The sequence below is a fragment of the Rhinolophus sinicus genome, chromosome 9 (genome assembly GCF_057876585.1).
Source record: "Rhinolophus sinicus isolate RSI-liver-muscle chromosome 9, RSI-T2T, whole genome shotgun sequence".
NCBI lineage: Eukaryota > Metazoa > Chordata > Mammalia > Chiroptera > Rhinolophidae > Rhinolophus > Rhinolophus sinicus.
In genome coordinates, this window is record NC_142509.1 from 35,968,770 (window position 1) to 35,993,428 (window position 24,659).

Here is a 24,659-nt window from a genome sequence, read left to right on the forward strand (position 1 = left end):
CAGGGCCTAGTAGTCATTGCAGCATTGTTGGTTATAGCAAAAAAATGGGAAATAACCTAAATGTTCAACTATAGGGGACTAGTTAAATATATTATAGTAAACCCATAGAATAATATGTAGTCCTCAAAAAGAATAACATTTATATGTGCTGATTTGGTACAAGCACCAAGATAAGACAAAATGATTTTTTTTAAGTACCGATAGTATATATAGAAAACTCTCATTCATTTAAAAATTTAAAAATCTTGCTTATACGTGTAGTGATTATCTCAGGAAAGACCTACAAGAAGAGACATGGCTTCCAGGGAAGACACAAGAACTCTATAGGTCTGGGATAAGAAGGAAACTTACTTTTCACTGAGTAATCTCTGGAACTTTTTTATTTAACTTTTTGAGAAGAAAAAAAAAAAGCTAGCTAAAATGCATAATGACGTCCACTTGTAACGAATGACCTTAGTATATTTTTTTAAACTACTGACTTTTTATCTCTCTGACTTTGCAGTGGTAGTTCTTGGATTGAATTTCTGAATAACGAAGATGAACTTAAGGATATTTTTTTGCAGCTAAGAGAAGGAAATCTTGTTTGTGCGCAATACCTTTGGCTGAGACATCGGGTAATACGTTCTGCGCGTGTTTCTTAATGGCTTCATAGCTCCTGAGATAGGTGCATGAATCAGTGTTGGAAACTAACGAGGGCAAGTGTGACTGGGTAATGGGATGTTTTCACATTGTTTGATAAAATATTACCTGTCCCAGAGAAAACTGCCCTCTGATGATATTAACTCAGATGAAATACTATAAAGATACAATGGGAACTTACTTTATCATCATTCAGAGTCTAGTTAGCTCCTAAACTGAGCTCAAAGGCAACATTTTATTAAGTGATTTATTGATGGGCTTTTTATGTAGTTTTGGTGGAGAAGGTATTCCTATTGCAGCTCGGACTGTGGCAAAGGAAAAATTGCTACTCTGAACCCCCTTAATGTTGGCGTATAATGTTTAGTCCAAAAAAATAGTTATCTTAATGTGATGTCTTTAACGTTCACATTCCAGTTAAGTTTTCCTTGATGGCCATCTTTGCCTGTTTCTCTGCCCCTAATTGGTTATTTGAAACTTGTTGTCGTGAGATGCATGGAACCTGTGACTCCCCGCTGAAATCATTTGTAGAGAGTAAATCACCCTTAACACTCATTATTAAAATAGTAAAGTAATTTTTGAAATGACTTCCTAGTAGGTCTTTTTCCTTGTTGGGAAGTTGTCAGTTTAAATTTGGCAGCTAAATCTTGATATCTCACTCTGTATAATTTAGGCCAACTTCGAAAGCCGATTTGATGTGAAAATGCTTGAGAACTTGCTCAACTCAATTTCTACACCAGTCTCTTTGCAAAAGCTCTGTCCGTGGCTTAAAAATGATGTGATCCCGTTTGTGAGAAGGACTGTACCTGAAGGACAGGTAAGTTGTCTTTAGTAATATTTCCACTCTTGATGATTCAGTTTTATTTTTTACATTATATCATTGAAGATTAAGTCACACTAACACCAGTTATTTCGTTTTAGTGTCTCTTTTGAAAGATTATCATAGATGGTTTAAAGTATTTAAGGGACTGACTGAGTATTTTATTTTTACGTGTTATATCTGTTTCAGAAAATTCTTGCAAAATGGTTGGAGCAAGCAGCTAGGAACCTTGAATTAACTGATAAGGTAATACCAGTATAATTAGCACTGAAAAGACATTTAAGACTCTTCCAATGGCATAAAACATTATTTTTAATGGTCTCTAATATTTTTAAAGGCAAACTGGCCAGAAAATGGACTTCAACTGGCAGAGGTCTTTTTTACAGCAGGAAAACCAGATGAGTTGGGATTGGTGTCCTATTGGCATTGGATTTCTTTGGTATGATATGGAAAACGAACTTTTAGTAATAAAACACTCAATTTATGTTAAAGAGTTTGTCTGCATGTACTAGAAATATATCCACTTCTTAAATTTTTTGTTTTTATTCTGTTGTTTTCTTTTACTGTGTACTTTTGAAATCCACAAAAAGGAAAACTTCCTTTTTTTCTTCCTGATATTTCTGTTACAACTTCAACCTATTTTAATGCATTCTTTTTCTCATTGAACCAACCAAAAGGGCAAAAGTATATATATATATATATATATATATATATACTCTTAAGTAGTATAATTGGGATTTTCTGCATTGGCAGCATTTCACAGTACTTTGAAAGAACACAACTCAGTAATCCATTAGGACTAGTTTACAAAAGCTGTGTCAATCAGGTTTACTTATTAATTTAACCTGGTAAATCACTCCTAGTTTTGATTGCATTTTTTAGACATTCCAGTACCCATTAAGTACCAAGGAATATTTTAAAAGATCACATTGAAAACAACCTGGGACTTTCTGACTGTCTGAAAAGAATAGCAGTGCTAGAAAGGGAACTAAGATCAGGGATGTTGATATAATATTTGATGTTGATTTGAGGTTAATGAGCTGAATTTATTATTTGTCTTCTAAATTCCTTAAGTTCATGTCTTTTTTTCCCTCCAGTTTTCTAAAAACCAGAAAGCATTTATTATATTGAAAAATAGTACATTCTTGTATTTTAAAAAAGTTCGCTGGGGTGCCATCATTTAGTTTATAAACTGACATGAGACATCTAAGTATAATCTCAACTCTGAAGTATTAGGTACTTAAGTAACAGAGATATGACCTAATGAAAGGTCTTAATGTACATTATGAAATTGCATTTATTCGTTACATTTATGGAACCCCCCCCCAAAAAAAAAATAAATTTCCTTCTACTTTCTGATATAGCAGATTCTTATTAATTATACTTACTGATTATATCTTGTTAAAAATAAAATGGGAATTTTTAATATGTTTCAAGCAGTATATTGATGTTTATAAACCCTATAGATTATAATATATAATCTGTAATGATCATTACAATGTATTTTTCCTTAGAAGAGCTTTTCTTCTTGCTATAAAATACTGTTAGGTAGGTGCAAAAGTAACTGTGGTTTTTGCAATTATTTTTAACCTTCTAAACCACAATTACTTCTGCACCAGCCTAATACTTTGTCTTTTCCCTGTTAATTGCATTTTTTCAATGTTGAAAATTCTGTTCCTTATATGGACGTTCAGAAAATGTTACAGCTTTATATGTGGTACAGTTAAAACAATGAGGGCCATCTGGATGATGTTTGTGTACCTAAGTATATTGGGGTTCTAAAAAAATATTTCATTAATAGTAATAGCTTTTCTATATTTTTCCTAAGAAAGTTTTTTTCAGATTTCTGTCATACTTTAATCTGTTAATTTGCGCTAGTTAATTTTAGTTAAAATCCTACAAAATGTAAAGGCAGAAGTTGCAGGTTTCCTTTTATGTTCATAATCATGATCATTTCTATTTTGTCTGAAATCATTCTGACTCTTCGTATATTTCCCTCACACTTTTATTTAATGTTCTTAACAACTTTAATACTCTTGTTTCAGAAGGATTATGAAAACACGGAGGAAGTATGTCAGTTAAGGACTTTGGTAAATAACTTGCGAGAGTTGATCTCATTGCATAGGAAATACAACTGCAAATTGGCCCTCTCTGATTTTGAGAAGGTAAAAGTCTAGATTTGTCAGCATTATTATTTTTTTTTTTGTCTTAGCCCATCTGACTAGAGTGTGCACGAATGCCATCTTTTCTCGTTTTGGCATCCAGGAGAATACAACCACCATTGTGTTCCGAATGTTTGACAAAGTGTTGGCTCCAGAGCTGATTCCTTCCATCTTAGAGAAGTTCATAAGAGTTTACATGAGGGAACATGACTTGCAAGAGGAGGAACTTCTCCTCCTGTACATAGAGGTAACTTTTTCTTTAGCTCTACTCTTTTTTCTTGGATCTATGCAGTGTGTCATTGAATTAAATGTTGAACTCTTTAAGGAGTGTCATACTTTACCGTCAGGATTTATGAAGCTTATCGTATTTGTTAAGAATATGGGTTAACTCTGCTACTGATTGACTGATAACCTTGAGCAAAACAGGATGATATTAGGATTTTCTCCAAATGGTTGTTATGAAATAGGAGCATGAACTCAATAAATATTAACAATTATTTTTTGTAGACATTAATAAGTTGTGATAATCTTATGAATAGATCCTTCAAGAATGTTTCCTTAAGTTTTCTGTACCATGTAAAACTGAAGGCCAAAGTTTGGGCAGTTTTGCATTTTTGACCATTGTTCAACATTCACTGCAAAGTAGAAGTGTTTTTTACACATTTATAAAAGCTGTTTAATCTATATGTGTGTTTTTACCTTTTTTTTTTTTTTTTGGTGAGAGTTTTCAGTTTAAAATATATATATGCTTATCCCTTTTTAGGATTTATTGAAGAGATGTAGCTCAAAATCCACATCACTCTTTGAGACAGCATGGGAAGCAAAAGCCATGGCAGTCATTGGGTGTTTATCTGACACAGATGTAAGTAAATGGTGACAATGCAGATTTTCCTTTTCACCATTGCGTCCCTTCTTAAAACTTGTTTCTGATCACAAAAGCAACACGTATTTGTTAAGGAGAGTTTGTGTAGTATGAAAAAGGAATAAAGAGAATTAAAAACCATCCGTAATTCTATTTTCTTTAATTATGAAAATTAAAAGCTAAAGTTTTCTCATTCCCACCCTCAGAAGAACCATCATGGACAATTGGATGCTTATATTTCCAGGCTTTTCTATGGTTCTGTAGACATAGAGACATTTTAAAAATACATTACATTATACCTTTATTTTGACTTCACACTTTTATTAGGCACTGCTATAAAATATGTATAAAATCCTGAAGACTATTATTTTTAAACGCAGAGGCTATAGAAAGTAACAGAGCTATATGAATTAACTTTCAGCAGACAACATAATTTTCTAAATATCAAAATTATTTTTTAGGTGTGAAAATTGGAAGAAATATATGCTTTTGCAGTCAGAGGCTACCATACAGTAGATATAAGACCTCTGCTATAGATTAGGCAGTGTCATTAATGCTCATGAAATGTAACTCCCGGGGCTATTCACTGTCCGTGTGTGTATCTTTGTAGCTCATATTTGATGCTGTGCTTAAGATAATGTATGCAGCAGTGGTTCCCTGGAGTGCAGCTGTGGAGCAGCTGGTGAAACAGCACTTAGAAACGGACCATCCCAAGTAAGATCACAGTCTACCAGACAACTTTTTTGGTGTTGGATCAACCTCATGTGTTGAGTTGGCATTCGTTTATAGTTTTTCTATCCTTTACAGTGACCCTTGGTATTTCATAAACAAGACGTCCCATGTTAATATCAATACATTTCCTTTTAGAGTGAAATTATTGCAGGAAAGTTACAAACTAATGGAGATGAAAAAACTTTTACGAGGCTATGGAATAAGGGAGGTGAACCTCTTAAACAAGGAAATAATGGTAAGTATACAGTGAAGAGTCCTTTAACCACTTTGTTCCATTTGTAGGGCAACGTGGGAAATTTAATGAGGATTTCATATTCTTAAAGGTTAATAGATCTAGGTTCTCTGCTACTTTCCTTTTGTTAGACAGAATGTTAATAGGGTCTTCAGTTGTTTATCAGAATAGTAAGGACCACAAATAGTGAATTAAGAATCTGAAGAAATATCTGAAATCACCCCATTGTACACCTTAAATATATAGTGTTTATATGTCAATTATACCCCAATAAAGCTTGTGGGGAGGGGAATTTGGACAGGACTGTCATAAAATTCAGTATATAAATCATGTTTTAATTTTTCATACAGCTTAGTTTTTTTTGCTGCCTTCATTTAATGAATACTTTGCCTTATGAATAAATAATTTCTGGGTTCTCTGTGAGATTTCATAACAATGAAATGTATATGTTATCTCTATTTCAGAGGGTGGTTAGATACATTCTCAAACAAGATGTCCCATCTTCTTTAGAAGATGCTTTGAAGGTGGCCCAAGCATATATGTTGTCTGATGATGAAATCTACAGTCTAAAGATTATTGAGCTGATAGATAGAGATCAGGTATGAAAGTTTTCTATTGTCCTTTCATATGGTTTCTTTGTTAAAGAAATCCTTAAAAACTCAAAACGATTAAATTATCCAAATAAATTAGCACAAAATAAAGTTATGCCAAGATGTTAGATTGGCCATGTTTTTCATATCTATAGGTTCTTTAAAAGTATTTTGTGAATTGCTAATGGGCTTTCATACTCTTTGGTAGTGAACAAAACTCACATTTGTGTTTTATATATGCTACAGGACCCTTTGATTCCAGAACAGAATATGGGTTTTCTTTTTGTATTCTTAAGTGTCTTTATTTTCATAGAGTTCTATAACCATAGACATACCTAAAAATTACTACGAAGTACAAAGGGTACTATTTTAATTTTTTTGTTTGCTGTCATCGAAAAAAAGAATTTTCATATTTTTATCTTACCATAATTGATTTTTCAAAATGGTATCTTTTCATCTTTAAATAGAAAAGAATGAGGTAAGTCCAAACTGTCCTTTGCATGAAGGTACCAGCTGTTTTTTTACTTCTTCTGAAACACTTTTATAGGGTGAGGACTGTGTTTGTCTGTTGCGGTCTTTGCCTCCTGCTGAAGCTGTGAAGACTGCAGAAAGGGTCATCATATGGGCACGACTGTCATTACAAGAAGAACCAGATAATTCTAAAGAGGTGGGATTTTCACCAGATAAAATGTACAGCAATCCAATTTTTATGGATTTTAAGCAATAGGATAAGACTTACAAGTATGAATATCTGCTCTGTTCTCACTGTTAGAATGGCCTAGCGTAAAAATTCCCGTGTAAATTTACTACATAGGAAAAAAAAAAAGCCTGCTTTGGAGCAGTGGCCTGAGTCCACACTGACTAATTTGGGATCTGCAAATCAGAAGGATTAATTGAATTCATTGTACATAAAGCGTTTTCCATAATGCCTTGCAGTGTAAACAATATTCTGCATTGTGGTCATTACTATCAGATAATAATGTCAGCCACAGAACCAATGCAAATCTAAATAGTCTTAGAATGGTGAAACTTAGAAACAGTTTTAAGGGAGCCAGTTCACCTCTTTATAGAGATAAGAAACCAGATACCTGATTTATCCAGGAAAGTTGAGTTTTTTAAACCTTCAGAGTTAGATACCTCCCATCCTGTCTCAGCAGTCCATTTCGGTGATTTTTTACCTTTAGGGAAATTAGTTTTTTAACATCTAATATTGATTATGGTCTTACTATGCAGTGGGCATTAGGTTAAACACTTCAAATGAATTGTCTGCTTCCTCTTAGTTATGAAGTAGGTCCTTATCGATTAAATTCAGAAACTGAAATTTTAAGGTAAATGAGTTTCCCAAGGTTATTAGAAACTGGCAGAGCCTCAGCTCAAACTCTGACACCAAAGTCTGTGTTCTTAGCCACCAACCTGCACTGTATCCCACAGAAAATGTCTTTTTGTGTGGACCTGGCCCTTACATCCAGCATGGCCTTTAATTAAACTTTTCCTTGTTTGGTTTTTCTTCTTTTAAAAAAAAAAAAAAATCCGTTTTAGTCTTGAAGATAAGGATTGACTTCAGTTCTGTAGGCTAATTAAGTTACATTCTTTTGAACTTTTCCAGAGAGCTTTTCCAAATAATAAGTAAGAACTATTTAAAAAAAAGAAAAAAACACCCCAAAGTGTCTATAGCTGAAAGGTGTATAGTCTATGGTATTTCTAAATCATATTTCCATGAGTCTACTGGTGTTTTTCATGTTTAGATTATATGTGATTCAATATCATTCATTTCTTAGCCACCCAACTCCCTCTAACACAGACCTCTCAATTTTTCAGTTCTTTTTATTGTTTTTTTTCTGATCCCATAGTTTTTATGTATTTGTGTGTGTGCTACTGGAGTGGTGAATAAAGGAAATAGATTTCATTTCGCATATTTCTTTTTAGGACAAGGCCTGGAGAATGTCTGTAGTGAAGACGGCAGTAGACATTCTTAAAATGCTATGCAACATTCAGAAAGGTAGTTTCTACCTCTGTTCCCTCATCTTGGTTTTGTTCTAAAGTTGATCCTTTTCAGAAGGGAACATCAATGACAGCTTTCATCCTTGCCCACAGTTCTTCTGGTTCTGATTGTCTTTGTTAATCCTACCCATTTTTCTTCATGAAAAGTCTTCGTTGCCTTATTCTTTTAATTAGTAGCATAAGAATAGAAGCATCTAAAATCAACTTATCCTTTGTTTATATGCTTCAGTAAGCTGTTTAACGCTAGACTAGATTTCTTTGGTGCCTTGCACTTATTATTCATATTTCTCACTTATCATTTGGTTACGATCTGGGGAAAAAACCCATTTAACCTGGAACTTAAACAAAATAATTAACAAAGTGACTCTCTTGGGCAAAAAAAGAGCTACAGTATATTTCAGAAAATTTGCCATTTCTCCTATAACTTATAAACTTCTCTTTTCTGCCTTCAGGAAGAATAATTAGATTTTTTTTGTACTTCAATTGTCTTAGATAAGCATCTCAAAAGAACTATTGAAGACTTGAGATATGAAAACCAAATTCTGGTAATGTAGGAATTTGGATGTCTTTTATAACTTTTAAAAATTTAATTACAGACAATCAGCAGAAGAAGGATGAATGTGAAGAAATCTTGAAACTATTTAAAGCTGTTGCTAGTTTACAGGTAAAGATGTTAAGTATTATTGTACATGATTACTTGACTAATCAGTGTATTTTGACATTGGTGATCAGCCCTCCTGAAAGTTTTCTTCACTTCAGGGACGTTAGATATACTGGCTTTCCTTCTGTCTCTTTTCTAAAACAGTTTTATTGAGATGTAATTCACATACCATATTTTTTATCCACCAAAGTTTATAATTCAATAGTTTTTGAAATGCTGCATTATTTTTTTAATTGTGGCAAAATACATACGACATAAAATTTGCCATTTTTATCATTTTTCAATATAAAATTCAATAGCATTAATTGCATTCCAATGTTGTCCAACCATTACCATCACCAGTATCTATTTTCTATCACCTCAAGCGGAAACTGTGCACATTAAGCAACAACTAACTCCCCATCCTTCTCTCCCCCCTGGTCACCTCTAACCGACCTTTTGTCTCTATGAATTTGCCTACTCTATATATTTCACATAAGTGGAATCATACAATATTTGTCCTTTTGTACCTGGCTTTTTTTTACTTAGTATATATATATTTTTTTAGTCTTTTATTTATTTTTTAAGTGTGTTTTTCCAGGACCCATCAGCTCCAAATCAAGTAGTTGTTTTAATCTAGCTGTGGAGGGTGCAGCTCACAGTGGCCCATGTGAGGATCGAACCAGCAACCCTGGTGTTATGAGCATTGCGCTCTAAGCAACTGAGCCATCCGCCGCCCCAGTATAATGTTTTTAAGGTTCATCCATGTTGTAGCATGTATAGAACGTCATTCCTTCTTCTGGCAGAATAACATTCCAGCATATTTTGTTTGTTTATCTGTTGATGGACACTTGGAAACAACTTGGGTTGTTTTTGTACTTTTTGGCTATTGTGGGTAATGCTGCAATAAATATGGATGTACAAGTACGAGAGGAATTGCTGAGTCATGGTAATTCTGTGTTAGCTTTTTAAAGGAACTGCTTTTTTTTATTGTATTCTAGTTTATGCTTTTTAAAAAAACATTTTGGTTTAAGGTATCTTTATAGATTATTTATTTAACTCAGATGACCCTGAATGACAGCTGACAATAGCTATCATTTACTCAATGCTTACTATGTGTCAGGCATGGCATGTATTATCTAATTGTCACAATAGCTCAACTCAGAGGGTACTGTTATAATTCTGCTTTACAGATGAGGAAACTGGGACACCAAGTGTCTCTAAATATTGTGAAAGACGGCGAATAGACACTGGTCCAAAAGATTACTGTCTACTACATCATAATGTCTTAATTGTTTTGTACATAATTTTATTCTAGACAATTTAATTTTTCTTAAAAATTAATTTCTGTTAACCCTGAATTGATTAACTGCCCTAAGACTTGAGATTCAAAATTAATATCATTTTGGTTCAAAGGCTTTCCTGTAAAAGATTTTGTAACTAGAAGGACTTTCAAAGTTAACTGATGAGTTTTATTAAATAGAAAATTGGATAGATTCAAGGATCTCTTTGTGAAAGCTTAAAATTCGTGCTGGCAGATTTATCTCTCAGCTGTTATCTCTCAAAGTATATAAAGAAGAAATAATTTGCCACAGTTTACTGGACCACTGTTTCTCAAAGTACAGCCCAGGGAATCTTAAGGGTCTGTGAGACCCTTTTGGAGGGCGGGAGTCCGTGAGATTAAAACTATATTGACAGCAATAATTATTTGGTTTGTCCACAGGCTTCATAACATCAGCACCCTGAAGGCTAATGGAATGTACACTTTTATATACCTTTTGTATTTTAAAAAATTTGTCAGTTTAATTTCTATTATGGTAAATATCGATGGATGTCCCTTAAACAAAGGTTTTTTGGGGGGTCCTGAATAATTAAGAGTGTAATGGGGTGCTACAACCAAACATTTGAGACCTATGTTAGACAATAGATGTCTTTGTGAAAAGCACCTGAGGAGTCAACATAACTTCTCCATGTTCTTAAATTTGAAAGTGAGAAATATTTTAAAGCAATGGTTTTGATCTAGGCAAAGTCACGTGTGTTTATTGTGCTGCTGTTTATTGAACACTTATTTCACCAGATCTAGTAGGTAGAGAGCCCAGGCAGCTGCTAAACATCCTGCTATGCATGCACAGGGCAGCCCCCACGACAGAGACTCATCTGGCAAGCTTGAGAAACCCTGCCCTAAAGTATAGCACCAAAGCGAAAGGGCTGCCAGCCCTCCCACCTTTCCAAGTCCTCCCCTGGGCTTCCATGGGTTTTTTGTTTTGCTGAATCAGCAGCCCCTCAGGAGTTATTCTAGAAAAGAGCAGAGCTGGCTCCTTCAAGCCACCAGGTGGAATCGCCCAAATCTAACCTCAGATCCCCCCCTCTTTGTGTTCAGGGCTCCCGCACAGTTCTGGCGCACAGTGTCAGTAGTGCTGACGCGGAGAAAACCTGGGATAAAGTGATGTTTTTTTAGTTTCCAAACTTGTTTTGTATCGTTCCTTTCATATCCTCAACTACAAAGTCTTAAATCTTTAATGCACGTGGGAGTCGTCTTTGAGGGAGAGAGAAGAAAGCGAGGTCTGAGACGTAAGATGGTTTTTCACAATCTACGAATTAAACAGTCTTCGGCTTTGTCTTGTTTGCCTTTGCCACAGGAGAACTTTGAAGTCTTTCTTTCATTTGGGGATTATAGCAACGCTTCCCTGTTAGCAGAGCTGCGTGAACAGTACATTAAAGCCCAAGAAGTGGCTCAGGCAAAACACCAACCCAGGAGCGCCGCAGAGCCGGGGGCCACTGAGCACAAGAGCCTGAGCCCCGAGTCCAGGCTGCACAGACAGGCGCTGGCCCTGCACATGTCCCCACTGGAGCTGGAGGCCGAGCTGACCTTGAGGGCCTTAAACGACGGGAACGTGGAAACGGCACTGAGAAAATGCAGGTGAGTTCCGGCCCTCCGCACCCACCGCTCTGTCTGAAAGGAACATTGGCTTCAGTTCCGATGAGGGTGGGACCGGTGCCGCTTGCATTTGCACCGAAGTGAGCCTTGGTTTCTCTCCCTGAGAGCCTGTTTTAGACTTCAGAGGACAGGTGACCGATACTGCAGAGTTAGGTAACCTACCCCTTGCTCTCCAACAGTGAACGGGATCCCCAAATACGGTGAAAAATGAAGCACGCTGTATACTGTGAAGACATTTTAAATGGTGGTTATATATTAACCCAAGAAAGGCAAACGCGTTTGCTTTCAACAGGAATATTCTAACTTCCCACACTTCCTTTCTTCCAAAGAGACTTGTATAAGTATCACTGCAACGCCGACACTGGGAAATTGCTGTTTCTGACATGTCAGAAGCTTTGTCAGATGTTGGCTAATGACGTTCCCCTGACGACACCTGTGGGACTGAATCTTCCTGTGGTAATACATGATCTAGCCTGCCAAGCTGCCACCATCTGCAGTCCAGGTGACAAGATTTGTAATGTACATAGTCTGATATTCCCTGGTTCATGTCATACTTGTCTCTTTACAATTGGACATTGCAGTGACGAGAGCAGAGGTCGTGTCTCCATTTTACAAAGGGATGCTTATAATCGATTCTCTGTGGGGATGATTGTTTTTAAATATTTCCAAATGCTAACGATGTCGCTTCTGACTGTTGACAATACTCGCTTTTATAGGACTGCGAAATTCCTTACCTCCCCATATCTGATCTCAGTTTCCAGCCAAACTTAAGAAAACAGCTGAACTGTATTATTTAGGGTTATGTGGGAACCTCTCTCTCTAACTTTGTGCTCTTTCTTAGAATTTTGAATGGTAATTATTCAGAGGTTGTTTTCATTATTCTAAACAGGTGAAATATTTGTGTAATGATTTTTCTCCATTTTCTTTCAGATTTTTTACTAGACGCTTTAGAACTATGTAAATATACTTTAACAGCAGTAGAACTGTCCAGACAATGCCAAATGGATGACTGTGGAATTCTAGTAAAAGTAAGTTGCTTTTGATTTTCTTTTCTTTAAGCAAAAGCCCTGCCAATCCATTATGCACCACTTTTAAATCACTCTCAACTTTTACAGAAACACTGACTCTATCTTGTAGTTTCTTGTTCTAGACTAGTGGGCACAAGACCACTTCTTTTTTTCTAGTCACTTATTGGCTTTAATTTGCACAATCTTATGACACATTGGGTCTCAAACGAGGCATCTCGGGACATTGTCCCCCTCTTTGGGTGACAGTGTAATTTAAAATGGCATGATTATCAGGCCCAGACCAGAAGGAACTGACTACATAGTCGTATGTGAACATCAAAACCACGTTTGGCTCTAATATCTCTGATTCTGGGTTCTGCTTGGTGAAGATGGTTATCTGTGTTTTAGAGTGTGCTTATTTGTGTCTTTTCCTTATGGTTTGGTATTTAGACTTCTTTCGGAACTCATAAAGATCCATACGAAGAGTGGTCTTATGGTGACTTCTTCAGTGAAGATGGAATAGTCCTCGAGTCACAGATGGTGCTCCCGGTCATTTATGAATTGATTTCATCACTTGTCCCTCTAGCTGGTAAATCTCACTTGTGTTGTTATTTTCGATGTATTTCTGTTATATGCAAGTTTAAACTGTAGAGGTTTAGCATTAGAACTACACACAGTAATATGGATGAACCTCCCAGGCAAAATGCTGAGCAAACGAAGCCAGACACAAAAGAATACATAGCATATGATTTCATGTACATAAAGTACAAGGAAAAGCGATAAGGAAGCCATGGTGTTGGAAGTCAGGGTAGTGGTTGTCCTTGGGGGTAGATAATGACCGGGAGGGGGCAAGAGGGGGTTCCTGGGTGCCGGTAATGCTCTGTTTCTTGGTCTGGATGCTATTACATGGATGTGTTCACTTTGTGGAAATTTATCAAGTTGTACACTCACCTCTGTGTTTTCTGTATGTATACTTGAGGGTTTTTTTGAAGTAGCAGTTTGTTTGAGAACATTATTTGATAACAACACAATATTTAAATATCTCTGTGATGTGAATATGTACTCCATAAGAATTACTTAATGTTATTTACTTTATTCTCTTTCATAGAAAGCAAGAGACATCCCCTGGATTCTACAAGTTTACCATACTGCTCCATTAGTGAAGGTATTTGACATCGGAAATGTATGTCATTGTATTACAACTTTGTAAATACACCAATATAAAAATTCCTTGAAATCCTGAATGTGAATCTGACTTAATGTTTTTAATGTAGTTACTTAGTTCTTACTGTTACATTGTTATTCCTCCAGAGAGTCATTAGGCTTACAGCCTTAACTTTTTTGAATCTTTTAATAAATTTTTGTCTTCTAAGTGAAGAAATGGTTTTCCTCAGCTAATGATTTAAGCATCTCAAAACAGACCAGTTACAGACTACGTACCTCATTATCTAATGGACTGAGGTATTTTTCTGGTTTAAATCAAGCCTCATGTTAACTCCTCGTTTGCTAACTTTGAGAACCAATTCTTTGACCATGAGCTGCACTGAAGAAGTATGCTGTCCCTGAAAACAGTTTCCAATAATATGATCTATCTTTGTGGTTTTTTTTAATCTAAATTTTAAAATACTTTTACTCAAATAAAATACTTCTTTCATTTCACAGGAGCCAGCCTTATTTTACCCAGTATAAATTCCATCTCCGCCATGCTTCAGAACCTTCAAGAATCTAGCCAATGGGAGTTGGCCCTGAGATTCGTAGTTCGTTCATTTGGTACCTGTCTTCAGTACTCTGTGTCAAACTTCATGAATGTCAGTTTGAGTGAAAAGGTAGGGTTTCGAGAACAAATACTTTCACTTTGGATGAATATAGATACAAAAGCACTGGCAAATACAGGAATTTGGAGTCCACATTTTCCTCTTTGGCTCTGTAGCAAGGAAATTGATAATTTGTCAGACTGAAGAAACATTTATTGAGTATCTACTGACATTCAGGTGGTATTCAAGAGTACTCGCACACGTTTCCTACTCAATCTTTACAACCCTGAGAACCTTCACTTGCAAATGAGGAAACTCAAATTCAGGGAGGTAAAATAAGTTACCTGAGCTTTTAGGTTGCAGTGGGACGTCTTTTTACTCTGAGCCCAGTGACCACATTAGGTCAAAACTCTCTTATCAGCTGTTTGTTTTATTGTGACCCAAATTATTATAATTATTACCTGATAGCATTATTGAACAGATTCTAAAAAACATACTACCTGTTGATAACTTGTTTATGAAGCTGGTCTCAGAGAGAATCACATTTATTTCTACTACTCTGTTGATATTTACTAAATGCCAATTTTTAAAAAAAATTATTGAAGTATAGCTTTTGAAATTAAAATGTACGTGTTTGAAGTGTATCAACCAATGTATTCACCTTGTCATCAACACCACATTCAAGACACAGATTCAAAGGTACAGGTTGATTTAAAAATCAAGATATTTTTAAAAGTTCCTTTTCTGCCCTGTCCCAGTCAGTTCTCCCCCAGCCCCAGTTTTCTGTCATTGTAGATTAAATGTGAATACTTTTTGCTTCTAATGATGAATTTTTGAAGTTCCTGACTGTTTAAGCAAAGTTTTCAGAATGATGCATAGAAGCGGACCTAATGAATCTTTTGTTCTTTTCTAAAAGTTGTTTGGAAAGGCCACATTAGTTAAATCAAGGCAAGTTATTATGGTATTGAAAGAGAAGGCCGTTACGTTCGTCAGGGCAAATGCTACAACACTGTTGCACAAAGTGAGTATTTGCTCTTGGTAAACTCTTTTTTTATTTCTTTTTTCTTTTTTTTTTCTCTCTCTCTCTTCTGGTTACTTCTGATATCTCAGCGAGGTTAAGTAAGAATGAGGAGGGGGTGGGGGAGGGGGCGTTGGGGATTTGAAGAAAAGTGATGAAATAGTCCGAAGAGAAGGTAAGGGTTCCGTGGCATATAGACCTGGTTATAGGTGCTCTCCGTCAATTTATAATACTGATAAAGGACATTAAAACTAAGCAAACAAATTGGAACTACTTACTATAACTTTTCGTGAAACACTGTTCTTTCATAGAGTCTGCAATTAAATTTAGCAACAAGCCTTTAGAGACTGAATTCTGTTTTGATTTATGAAGAATTTGCTTCTCTTCGTGCTTTCTTCCTGTAGGTATTTAATTGTCGCCTGGTGGACCTTGATTTGGCATTGGGTTACTGCACCCTCTTACCCCACAAAGAAGTGTTTGAAAATCTCTGGAAGCTCATAGATAAAGCATGGCAGAATTACGACAAAGTTTTGGTATGACCTGGAAGCATACTGTCAGTTCTTGAAGTGTGAAAGATTTAGGGGGACAAATGAAGTTGGCTTTGCCACTGTATCTTAAAGATTTAGCAGAACAAATGTCATACTGACTCACTTGGTTTCTACCAGCTTTTCTTTGACTAATGACACACTGGTGAATATATATGCAGGCATAAGCATTGCTCAACCCAAAGAATTACGGTATATTTTATTTCTTAAAATCTGTATGCAGCCATAGAACCTTACTTCTTATACTTCCTCTAGTGTATTTGAAACCTTAGATCTATGAGCCAATTCTTTTTTGTAGGACAAGTTTAACAGATGCAAAACTTCTCTTTGATGTTGTGTGTTTTAAAATTTGTCTTTTGTAGGGGTTTTACTTATGGGATAACTCAGTTGGCCTTTTCTTATGAACGAAAGCCAGACTAAATTTATGGCATCATACTAAAAGCTGAATGACCTAAATATTATATAAATATTGACTGTGTACAGAGCAATATATAACATTCCACACTGTTAGCACAAAGAAACATTGTGATTTTTTATTGTTGGGTTTCATTTACAAGGTGTTAGAACATATGCTATTTGCAATTGAATTTTAATTCCATTTTCATTTTTTAGGCAATATCTCTGGTGGGCTCTCAATTGGCCAGTCTCTATCAGGAAACGGAAATGGAGCTTAAGTTCCGAGAACTCAGTACTGATGCCCAGTGGGGTATTCGTCTTAGTAAACTTGGTGTGAGTATTCTTCATAGCACTGTGAAGTTTTACCCATTCTGACATCTACCCAGTTGGAAAACTTAAAACAAATATCTCATTATCCTTTACCTTTGGGGAGAGGAGATATATAGAGATACATATACTGACTCATAAATTTTAGTTATATTAAGTACACACATTAGTGCTTTCAAAGAAATAAAGGGCCTTTTGCCTCATTTCCTTTTTTCTACATTTCTAAGGAAATTAAAAGATGCTTGACATTTTCATCTGCTTAGCTTTCTCATCTATAGGAATATATATAGCATCAACTGCCATTTACATTATTTCAGGCCTAGCCTTTGGTCTCATATTTTTGTACTGCTGTTATTTGGTTAAAGATAATATTAAAATGTATGTACCAAGCTTTAAGAACTCCTACCAAGGAAAAGTAAGTGGCCCTTATTTTTCACTTTGCAAAAATAGACAAACAAAATCCTGTTTTCTTTACTATAAATGTAAAACATGTTCTATAATTTGCAGATAATTGACTTATCAGGAATGTAACCGCTGCAGAAGTGCTGTATGTTTCGAAGCCTAATTCCTATGCAGTAATGTGACTGGTTGTCACTAAGAACCAAACTTACTGGTGAAGAGGCAAGGGTTAGTGTGACCGAGAGAGATTTTGGACCCACGGCCAAATAGACCTGAAATCTGAATCATGGTCGCGTTGGGTAGTGTGATGAAAAGAAAAGTTGGAGGAACTATAAAAAAATGTTTCTCTATAAAAAAGGGGTTGTAAAAAGGCAAGTTACAATGGCGCCCTTCTTCTAATACATTTCCATTTAGTGGGTCTTTTCGTTTTGCTCTTTTTATTTCTAGATTTCTTTTCAGCCGGTTTTCAGGCAACATTTTCTTACCAAGAAAGACCTCATTAAAGCTCTTGTGGAGAATATAGATATGGACACAAGCCTCATTCTGGAATATTGCAGGTAGTTCTTTTCAACGTTAATGGTATTTTTTTCTGAATTTTAACAAGCTGGTCATCCTTACCACAAAACAGTAATAGCTATGATTATTACCTGTGGTCCACAGACCTCTGTTTTCTTTTCCTCACCCCCAAACTGAATAATAAATCCAGAACCAGATTAAATTCTCTTACTACATCACCGTTTTAATTCACTGTTTAATGTTTCCCAAACTTGCCTCATGATAAGCATCACCTCAGGCACTTGATTAAAAATACAGATTCCAGGGCCCTTCTCTGGTGGCTCTGATACAACAGGTCTGGTCTGAGGCCCAGGAATCTGATCCTTAATAGGAGCTTCCGATGATTCCCATGATCAAGGAAGTTGGGGAATATTCTTCTGATCAGTTAAACTTCTAAATCAGATCAATGTAGGGACAAGGTAATCTTAAATTAAAAATTAGTGAAAAGTATGATTTAGGGAGAATTTAAAATATGATAAGTGAATAAATCAGACTAAAGACTATTGTTATTTATAGATACAGCTTACTGTGATGAGTAGGAATAGATGATTTGTGACGTATCTCAGATGTTTCCATCTAATAAATATGATGACCGATTTCCTGGCACATTATTGGTTTCAAAGAGCTTTCATTCCATCATCTCATTTAATTTTTACAAGTTTTCTTGCTTGTTATTGCTAATTTATATATGAGAAAACAAACCTATAGTAGGTCACCTGCTCGGGTGAAATAATAAGTGACTGCTTCTGAAATACTAAGGGTGCTGAAACCCTCATCCAATTTGTGACAGATTTGTGGAATCTGAGTTTTTGATAATGAGACTGCTTAGGAAATTTCCTCACTAGGCAGGTGTCTAGTTCTTGCTCCCTGTGTATGGATAGTGGGGGGTAGAGTAATGACCTTGGCTGTCACCCCAGGCCTATTGACTGCTCATAGTTCTAAGTAGCTCTGACTTAACTGCACTTTGAAATAACAAAACTACACCATTCTTCAGTTTGGACTGCTACAAATCCAGAGTGAGGTATATACAGTCTCTCAAATTTCTGGTAGATTTTCTGGTAATTCAAATTTCTGGTAGATTTTTGTGTGTTTTATAGTACGGACCCCCTTTTCTAAAATATAAATAGCTATAATAATGTCAAGTTCATGTCACAATTGTGCTTATGTGGCATTGATGGGTTGTATGATGGTGACACTTTTGTTTCATGCAGTCCAGCTGACTACATTTAGATGACCCTTAGAATTTCAGGGAATGACTTTAAAATGGTCATACTTGAAAGTTTTTCTTGACATTTCAGTTATTCTGTAGAAAAATTAAACTGTCTTTGTCTTATTAGTAGGGCTTAAAAAGGCATTTCAGTTGTGTCTTTGTCTACACTACCTCATTCTTAGTTTTTAAATGTTTATTTTTCTAATTCAGATGGAACATAGTAAAGTCCCACGTTATCCCATCCCTCAGGGATAATCACTGTTAAAAGTGTTTGGACTTTATTCGTGTGTTTTTTTCCCTTTGCATGCACTGATGTGCATTTTTAAAAATGTATCAAAAACAGAATCATACGTTACATACCATTCTGGAGCATGTATCATTCACTTAACAGTGTCTTCCAATATCAGATATAGGGCATCTTCTTGTATCTGCTGAACTCTGTAGTATTCCTTTGTATGAATAAGATATTTAACTAGCCCTTTATTGATGGATGATTGAGTTGTTTCCAATTTTTAAATATTACAAACAGTTGTTGCAGTGGATATCCTTGTATATGTATCTTGGCTACTTTGTGAAGTGTGTGAAAGTGGAATTGTTCTATTAAAGGACATAAATATTTTCAATTTTGTTACAGATTTTTCCCCAGTATTGTGACAGTTTACATACCCACCAAGAATAGTATGATTTTTTTTTATTTTTTTTTTACAAATCTACACTTTTATTTACTTTCCAATATGTTTAAATCCTTGAGGAGTACAGCATTACATGGATTCTGTATCCATTGGCCTTAGCCGGAAATCTGCTTTAGATTTGGCACAAACCACGCCACTGTTTCCATGAGCATGAGTTACCTTTCCCCAGATTACTCTAGTTTTGTCCCGTTTGCCACCAGGAGTCAATGTGTTGTTCTTGACCTCCTACACATAAGCACATCTCTTGCCCAAATAGAATTCACTTTCATCTCCAGCATAAACGCCTTTGACTTTAAGGAGAGCTGTGTGCTCCCCATGGTTCCAGCAAAAATGGCCTGGGACCACAGCCTTCCAGACGTATCCATCATTTTAGGAGTCCTGTCGCCAGCAGGTCTCCACAGGCTCCAAGATGGCGGAAAGAGCATAAATAATATCTGACATTTTAAGGGCAATAGTTAACTCTGCTGACAGACTATCTGATTCTAAGGCTGGACAACAGGAGGGTCAGATTCAATGATGGGAACACAGACCTGTTTTCTGTGAGAAATTTTGTGTGGAAACTGTTGCATTTGGGGAGATCGGAGTGTAACTGAATACCTCTTTTAGCACCTTTCAGCTGAACTGTGATGCAGCTCTTCAGCTATTCATTGAAACCCTGCTCCACAACACGAACGGCAGCCACAGCCAGGGAGATGCGAGCGCGGAGTCCACAGCGCAGCAGCATTCCAAACTGCTGGCCAAAGCCCTGGAAATGGTGCCCTTGCTGACGAGCACAAAAGATTTGGTTATCAGTCTTAGTGGAATTCTGCATAAGGTAGATGAATGGTGAAATGAACCTGTCAGGTCATTTCAAGCCTCCCTCCTCCCCTTCATTCATTAGCTATGTAGGAACAAATTGGAAATAGAAGGCCTACCATTTTTTATAAACTTTTTATTCTGAAGGAATTTTAGACTTCTATATTTTTAATGTAGTGTGAGACAGCAATTTTCCTATCTTTTTTAAAAAAATAGAAATAGCCTTTTTTTCAGATTTTTAAAAAAGCACATTCTTTGAGAAAGATCATACTAGAAAGGTATAAATCAGAAAGTGAAAATTTTTAATCCCACTCCCATAGATAAAAATGTTAATTGTTTAGTGACTATCTTAGACTAAATATACTATCCTGTTACTCTTTTTTTCACTTACTATATTGTTATTACATGTCAACACATATCTATTTCATTTTTGACAGATACATATTCATTATTCCACTATGTGGATGAAACCTATATTTAACCAGGCCTTCGTTGATAAACACTTAAATTGTAAATTTTGTTATTATAAATTGTTACAATGAATATCTTCATGCATACATATTTGCTGTCTTGGTTTTGTTTTTTTTTGGTTGTTTGGTTTTTTTTAGGAGAGCTTCTGAGAACTGGAACTTTTAGGTCAAGGGTTAGTTTGGTGGGGGAATGAAGGTAGATGGAAGGGGAAGTAGTAAGATTTTATAAGACTACAAAAAGTAATTCAGTTTTATATTTTGCCCGTAATTCAGCCAAAAATTATGTATAACTTGCTCAAAATTTCTAGGTACCATAGGGATCATTTTCCTACTTTGTTCAATGTTGTTATTCATGTGACTTTGGTTGGCATTTTAAAAATGGAAAAAAGAATAATGGTATGTGACCAGAAACAAAGAACAAAGAGAATACTTCCTTTCTTTTTATAAACTTCTATAGATGCCACCCAATTAATTCTTGCATCTTAGTATATAGTTAGAGTTAGAATGGCATCCTTTGAGAAACTTTTGCTTGAAGGCCCACATTTTTGGTTACATCATTTCCAAGAAAAAGTCAATTTCCTCTTATTCTAATTTTCCCATTATAAATGGAAGAAATGAATTTTAATTTAAAAATCTTACCAAATTTTGATATGTTTATCTTTCTAGGTTTTTAGTGCCATAGAAACAACTTCCTTTATTAAAACAATATCTCCTTGTACAGCTTTTTTAAAAAACAGCCTTGGAGACATTTTAAAGCATGTATGTTTATCCTAATAGAACTACTTTTACAGATGAGAAAATATTAGTTTTTAAAGAATAATCTAATTTAACATTGTAGTGCACTGAGATTTTATATTTGTAATTTGTATTCATCAACATAACTGAATAAAACCACCTACCAGCCTGACAACATCTTCTCAAGTTTTGATATATTTTTGTTTTTACACAGTTGGATCCCTATGACTATGAAATGATCGAAATTGTCCTGAAAGTTATAGAAAGAGCCGATGAAAAGATAACCAACATTAATATTAATCAGGTATAACAAATATATTATTGATTTTGAAATTATCTTTGTTTTTAGTTGGATCTTTTGAAAAAATTAGTTATCTAGTGTCTTTCTGGACTGTCCTTTGAGCTCCCTTTAAACTCCATTTTATTCTGATTCCTTTTCTTTAAAAGGGATACAGAAGTAAAGAGATCGTTCTTGTTGTCCATATTTTGTTATTTATTTTAGTCCAGTATATGCTCCACTGAAACATTTAAGTCTGTCCAAGAGTATGAAGTCACTAAAGAACTGATTTGGGAAAATTAAGACAAAATTGTCATCTGGCAAAAAAAATAAAATAAAATATGTGGTACCCAGAGTTGATTCCACCATTGGTAGGTAGGTCCAGGACTCACTAATTTTTTTCTATTTCAGTACTTTCAGTAACTTCTTAATTGGATTTTAAAAATTTAAATGGGTTAATTCAAAGGTTATACAAGCCCAAAAATATGTAAGATATAAACTTAAGTGAAAAAAAGGGATAGAGGATTAATTTTAGGTCTACTACCTCTGTATTTCAAATGCAATCAAGTATTTTTGAGATATCGCTCAAACTCTTTGAAGAGAGCATAGGGAACTGCCAAACTCTTGTTTATAAAACATCCCAACAACAGGATTCCATTGGTTTCGCCTGGTATAATTTCTTCAATGACCATATAAATTATGGTTTAGAACAATAATGTTAAAGGTAAAGCTACAAAAGGTGTGATCATCTTTATGAAAATAAGACTGTCTCAGAAATGGAAAGCTATGAAGGTATAGTTAGATGATTTTAAAACACTTAGGACTGGTTTAATCTCATTGGAAAGTTTTTATTTTAATATAGGCATTGAGTCTTCTGAAACATTTGAAGTCATACAAAAGAATTTCTCCTCCAGTGGACCTAGAAAATCAGTATATGTTGGAGCACATAATAACTTTGCCATCAGCTGCCCAAACTAGACTGCCTTTTCACCTAATATTTTTTGGCACAGCACAGAACTTCTGGAAGATTCTCTGTAAGTTCCTTTACTTCTTAGGAATTGTACTGAATCGCCAAAATTTTCTTCTAAAGCAAACCACACTATTCTTGTTTCCTTTCTAGCTACAGAACTCAGTGAAGAATCCTTCCCAACACTGCTCTTAATTTCTAAATTAATGAAGGTAACAAGTGAAAGCTTTGTAAGCCGTACCTTTATCCTGTAATTAATTCAGACACTGGGTAGAAGGATTTTATGCTGCTTTCACATAAAATCTTTAAAGGTGAGCCTATCAATCAGCCTTAACATTTCCTTTGCTTTCTTTGAAGTTCTCTTTGGACACTCTGTACGTATCTACAGCCAAGCATGTCTTTGAAAAAAAACTGAAGCCAAAGCTCCTGAAGTTGCCACAAGCCAAATCCTCAGCACTGATTAACAAGGAAATAACCAAGATCACACAAACCATCGAATCCTACTTGTTATCCATAGTTAACCCGGAGTGGGCTGTCGCTATTGCCATCAGTCTTGCCCAGGAAATCCCAGAAGGTATGGCTTCTCCCTTTAACTGGTCTTAAAATGGTCATCTGTGTGGCGTTTTGAACTTGTGAAAAAAGTACTTTTGTATCTTTGAGGATAAAGCAGTATGATTGTTTAAACATGTCTGTCCCCTGTCTCATCACTTGTGGCATTGCTGGGTGTGGAGAAGGCCCCAGCCAAGTAAGCAAGACCCCTTGCTGTGTGCTCAGGATGCAGGGGTATAGGCACTCTCCACCTTGATAGTGGGAATCCGGACTGAGGTACTTCCAATAATGGATCCTTAGGTATTCTCAGTAATCAAACCAGTACACAAACAGGCACTCGTTGTTGTGTTTGGGGTTGTAACCAAAGTTGAAAATAACTTTTTTAATGTTCATTGGTCTGAAACTGGTTTAAAAATGTAACATATTCATAGAATGGAATACTATGTAGTTGATTTGGAAAGCTGTCCAAGATACATTAAGTGAGAACAGCAAATTGTACTACTATGTGAATGATCTTATCCCATTTGGCTTAAAATTTATGTGCGCATGTGCATGACACACACACGCATAAAACTGGACAAGTATAAGAATCTAGGGAATGGGAATAGAAGCTGAAGAAGGGACCTCTGTGGACTTCCTACTTTGTATCCTTCTGTCCTGTTTAAATTGTTCTTTACTAGGAGCATTTTTATAAAAAAAAATAAAAAAATAAAAAACTTGCTGATTTGACTAAATTACATTGTCTTGAAAGGATTAAGATTTGCTTATAAATCTCTTCTTTATCTTTGTAGGTTCCTTCAAGATGTCCAGTTTGAAATTTTGTTTGTATTTAGCCCAGAGATGGCTACAGAATATCCCATCTGAGGTGTGTCTGAACTCTTAAGATTGAAGGCTCCTCTTTCTTTTTGACTTAAATTCTGCTCACCAGCATACCTTCTCCCCCTTCCCTGGGGATAAGCCTTTTCAAGGGTTTCCAAGGGTTGGATGCCTAAAATGGAGAAAGAAGACGAAGCTTTTGGTAGCTACTTAAGGATGTGACTGAGGCAGGGCCCTCCCTTGATTGATAAAGAAGGATCCTTAGCCTCACTTGAGATTTAGAAAACAAGTCTTTCTTTTTGCTTGGAATTTTTAAAAGGATGAAACCCGGGAAAAAGCCGAGGCTTTGTTGAAGAAGCTTCACATTCAGTACCGGCGATCGGGCACAGAGGCGGTGCTCATAGCCCACAAGCTGAACACTGCAGAGTATTTAAGAATGATAGGAAAACCAGCCCATCTCATCATCAGCCTGTATGAACATCCTAGCATAAATCAAAGAATTCAGAATTCATCGGGCAAAGATTATCCGGGTGA

At 35.6% G+C, this 24,659-nt stretch overlaps 1 protein-coding gene and 1 pseudogene across 3 annotated transcripts in view; one reads left to right on the top strand and one right to left on the bottom strand.

Annotated features, from left to right (window-relative positions):
- Positions 1-24,659, top strand: part of KNTC1 (kinetochore associated 1) — a 56,070-nt gene that overhangs the window by 17,668 nt on the left and 13,743 nt on the right. For all 3 annotated transcript variants that reach the window (XM_074321598.2, XM_074321597.2, XM_019734072.3), the window contains exons 21-50: positions 503-614; positions 1,310-1,453; positions 1,646-1,702; positions 1,794-1,895; positions 3,502-3,621; positions 3,722-3,865; positions 4,382-4,480; positions 5,091-5,194; positions 5,348-5,447; positions 5,909-6,043; positions 6,582-6,701; positions 7,961-8,033; positions 8,632-8,699; positions 11,315-11,595; positions 11,943-12,115; positions 12,544-12,641; positions 13,071-13,209; positions 13,729-13,785; positions 14,283-14,446; positions 15,291-15,395; positions 15,797-15,925; positions 16,550-16,666; positions 17,507-17,616; positions 20,123-20,330; positions 21,731-21,820; positions 22,656-22,827; positions 22,914-22,972; positions 23,118-23,334; positions 24,101-24,174; positions 24,445-24,655. In XM_074321598.2, the coding sequence (XP_074177699.2) occupies positions 503-614; positions 1,310-1,453; positions 1,646-1,702; positions 1,794-1,895; positions 3,502-3,621; positions 3,722-3,865; positions 4,382-4,480; positions 5,091-5,194; positions 5,348-5,447; positions 5,909-6,043; positions 6,582-6,701; positions 7,961-8,033; positions 8,632-8,699; positions 11,315-11,595; positions 11,943-12,115; positions 12,544-12,641; positions 13,071-13,209; positions 13,729-13,785; positions 14,283-14,446; positions 15,291-15,395; positions 15,797-15,925; positions 16,550-16,666; positions 17,507-17,616; positions 20,123-20,330; positions 21,731-21,820; positions 22,656-22,827; positions 22,914-22,972; positions 23,118-23,334; positions 24,101-24,174; positions 24,445-24,655 (3,782 nt within the window). The remainder of the gene's footprint in view (positions 1-502; positions 615-1,309; positions 1,454-1,645; positions 1,703-1,793; positions 1,896-3,501; positions 3,622-3,721; positions 3,866-4,381; positions 4,481-5,090; positions 5,195-5,347; positions 5,448-5,908; positions 6,044-6,581; positions 6,702-7,960; positions 8,034-8,631; positions 8,700-11,314; positions 11,596-11,942; positions 12,116-12,543; positions 12,642-13,070; positions 13,210-13,728; positions 13,786-14,282; positions 14,447-15,290; positions 15,396-15,796; positions 15,926-16,549; positions 16,667-17,506; positions 17,617-20,122; positions 20,331-21,730; positions 21,821-22,655; positions 22,828-22,913; positions 22,973-23,117; positions 23,335-24,100; positions 24,175-24,444; positions 24,656-24,659) is intronic.
- LOC148757343 (large ribosomal subunit protein eL33 pseudogene) lies at positions 17,629-20,114 on the bottom strand (annotated as a pseudogene).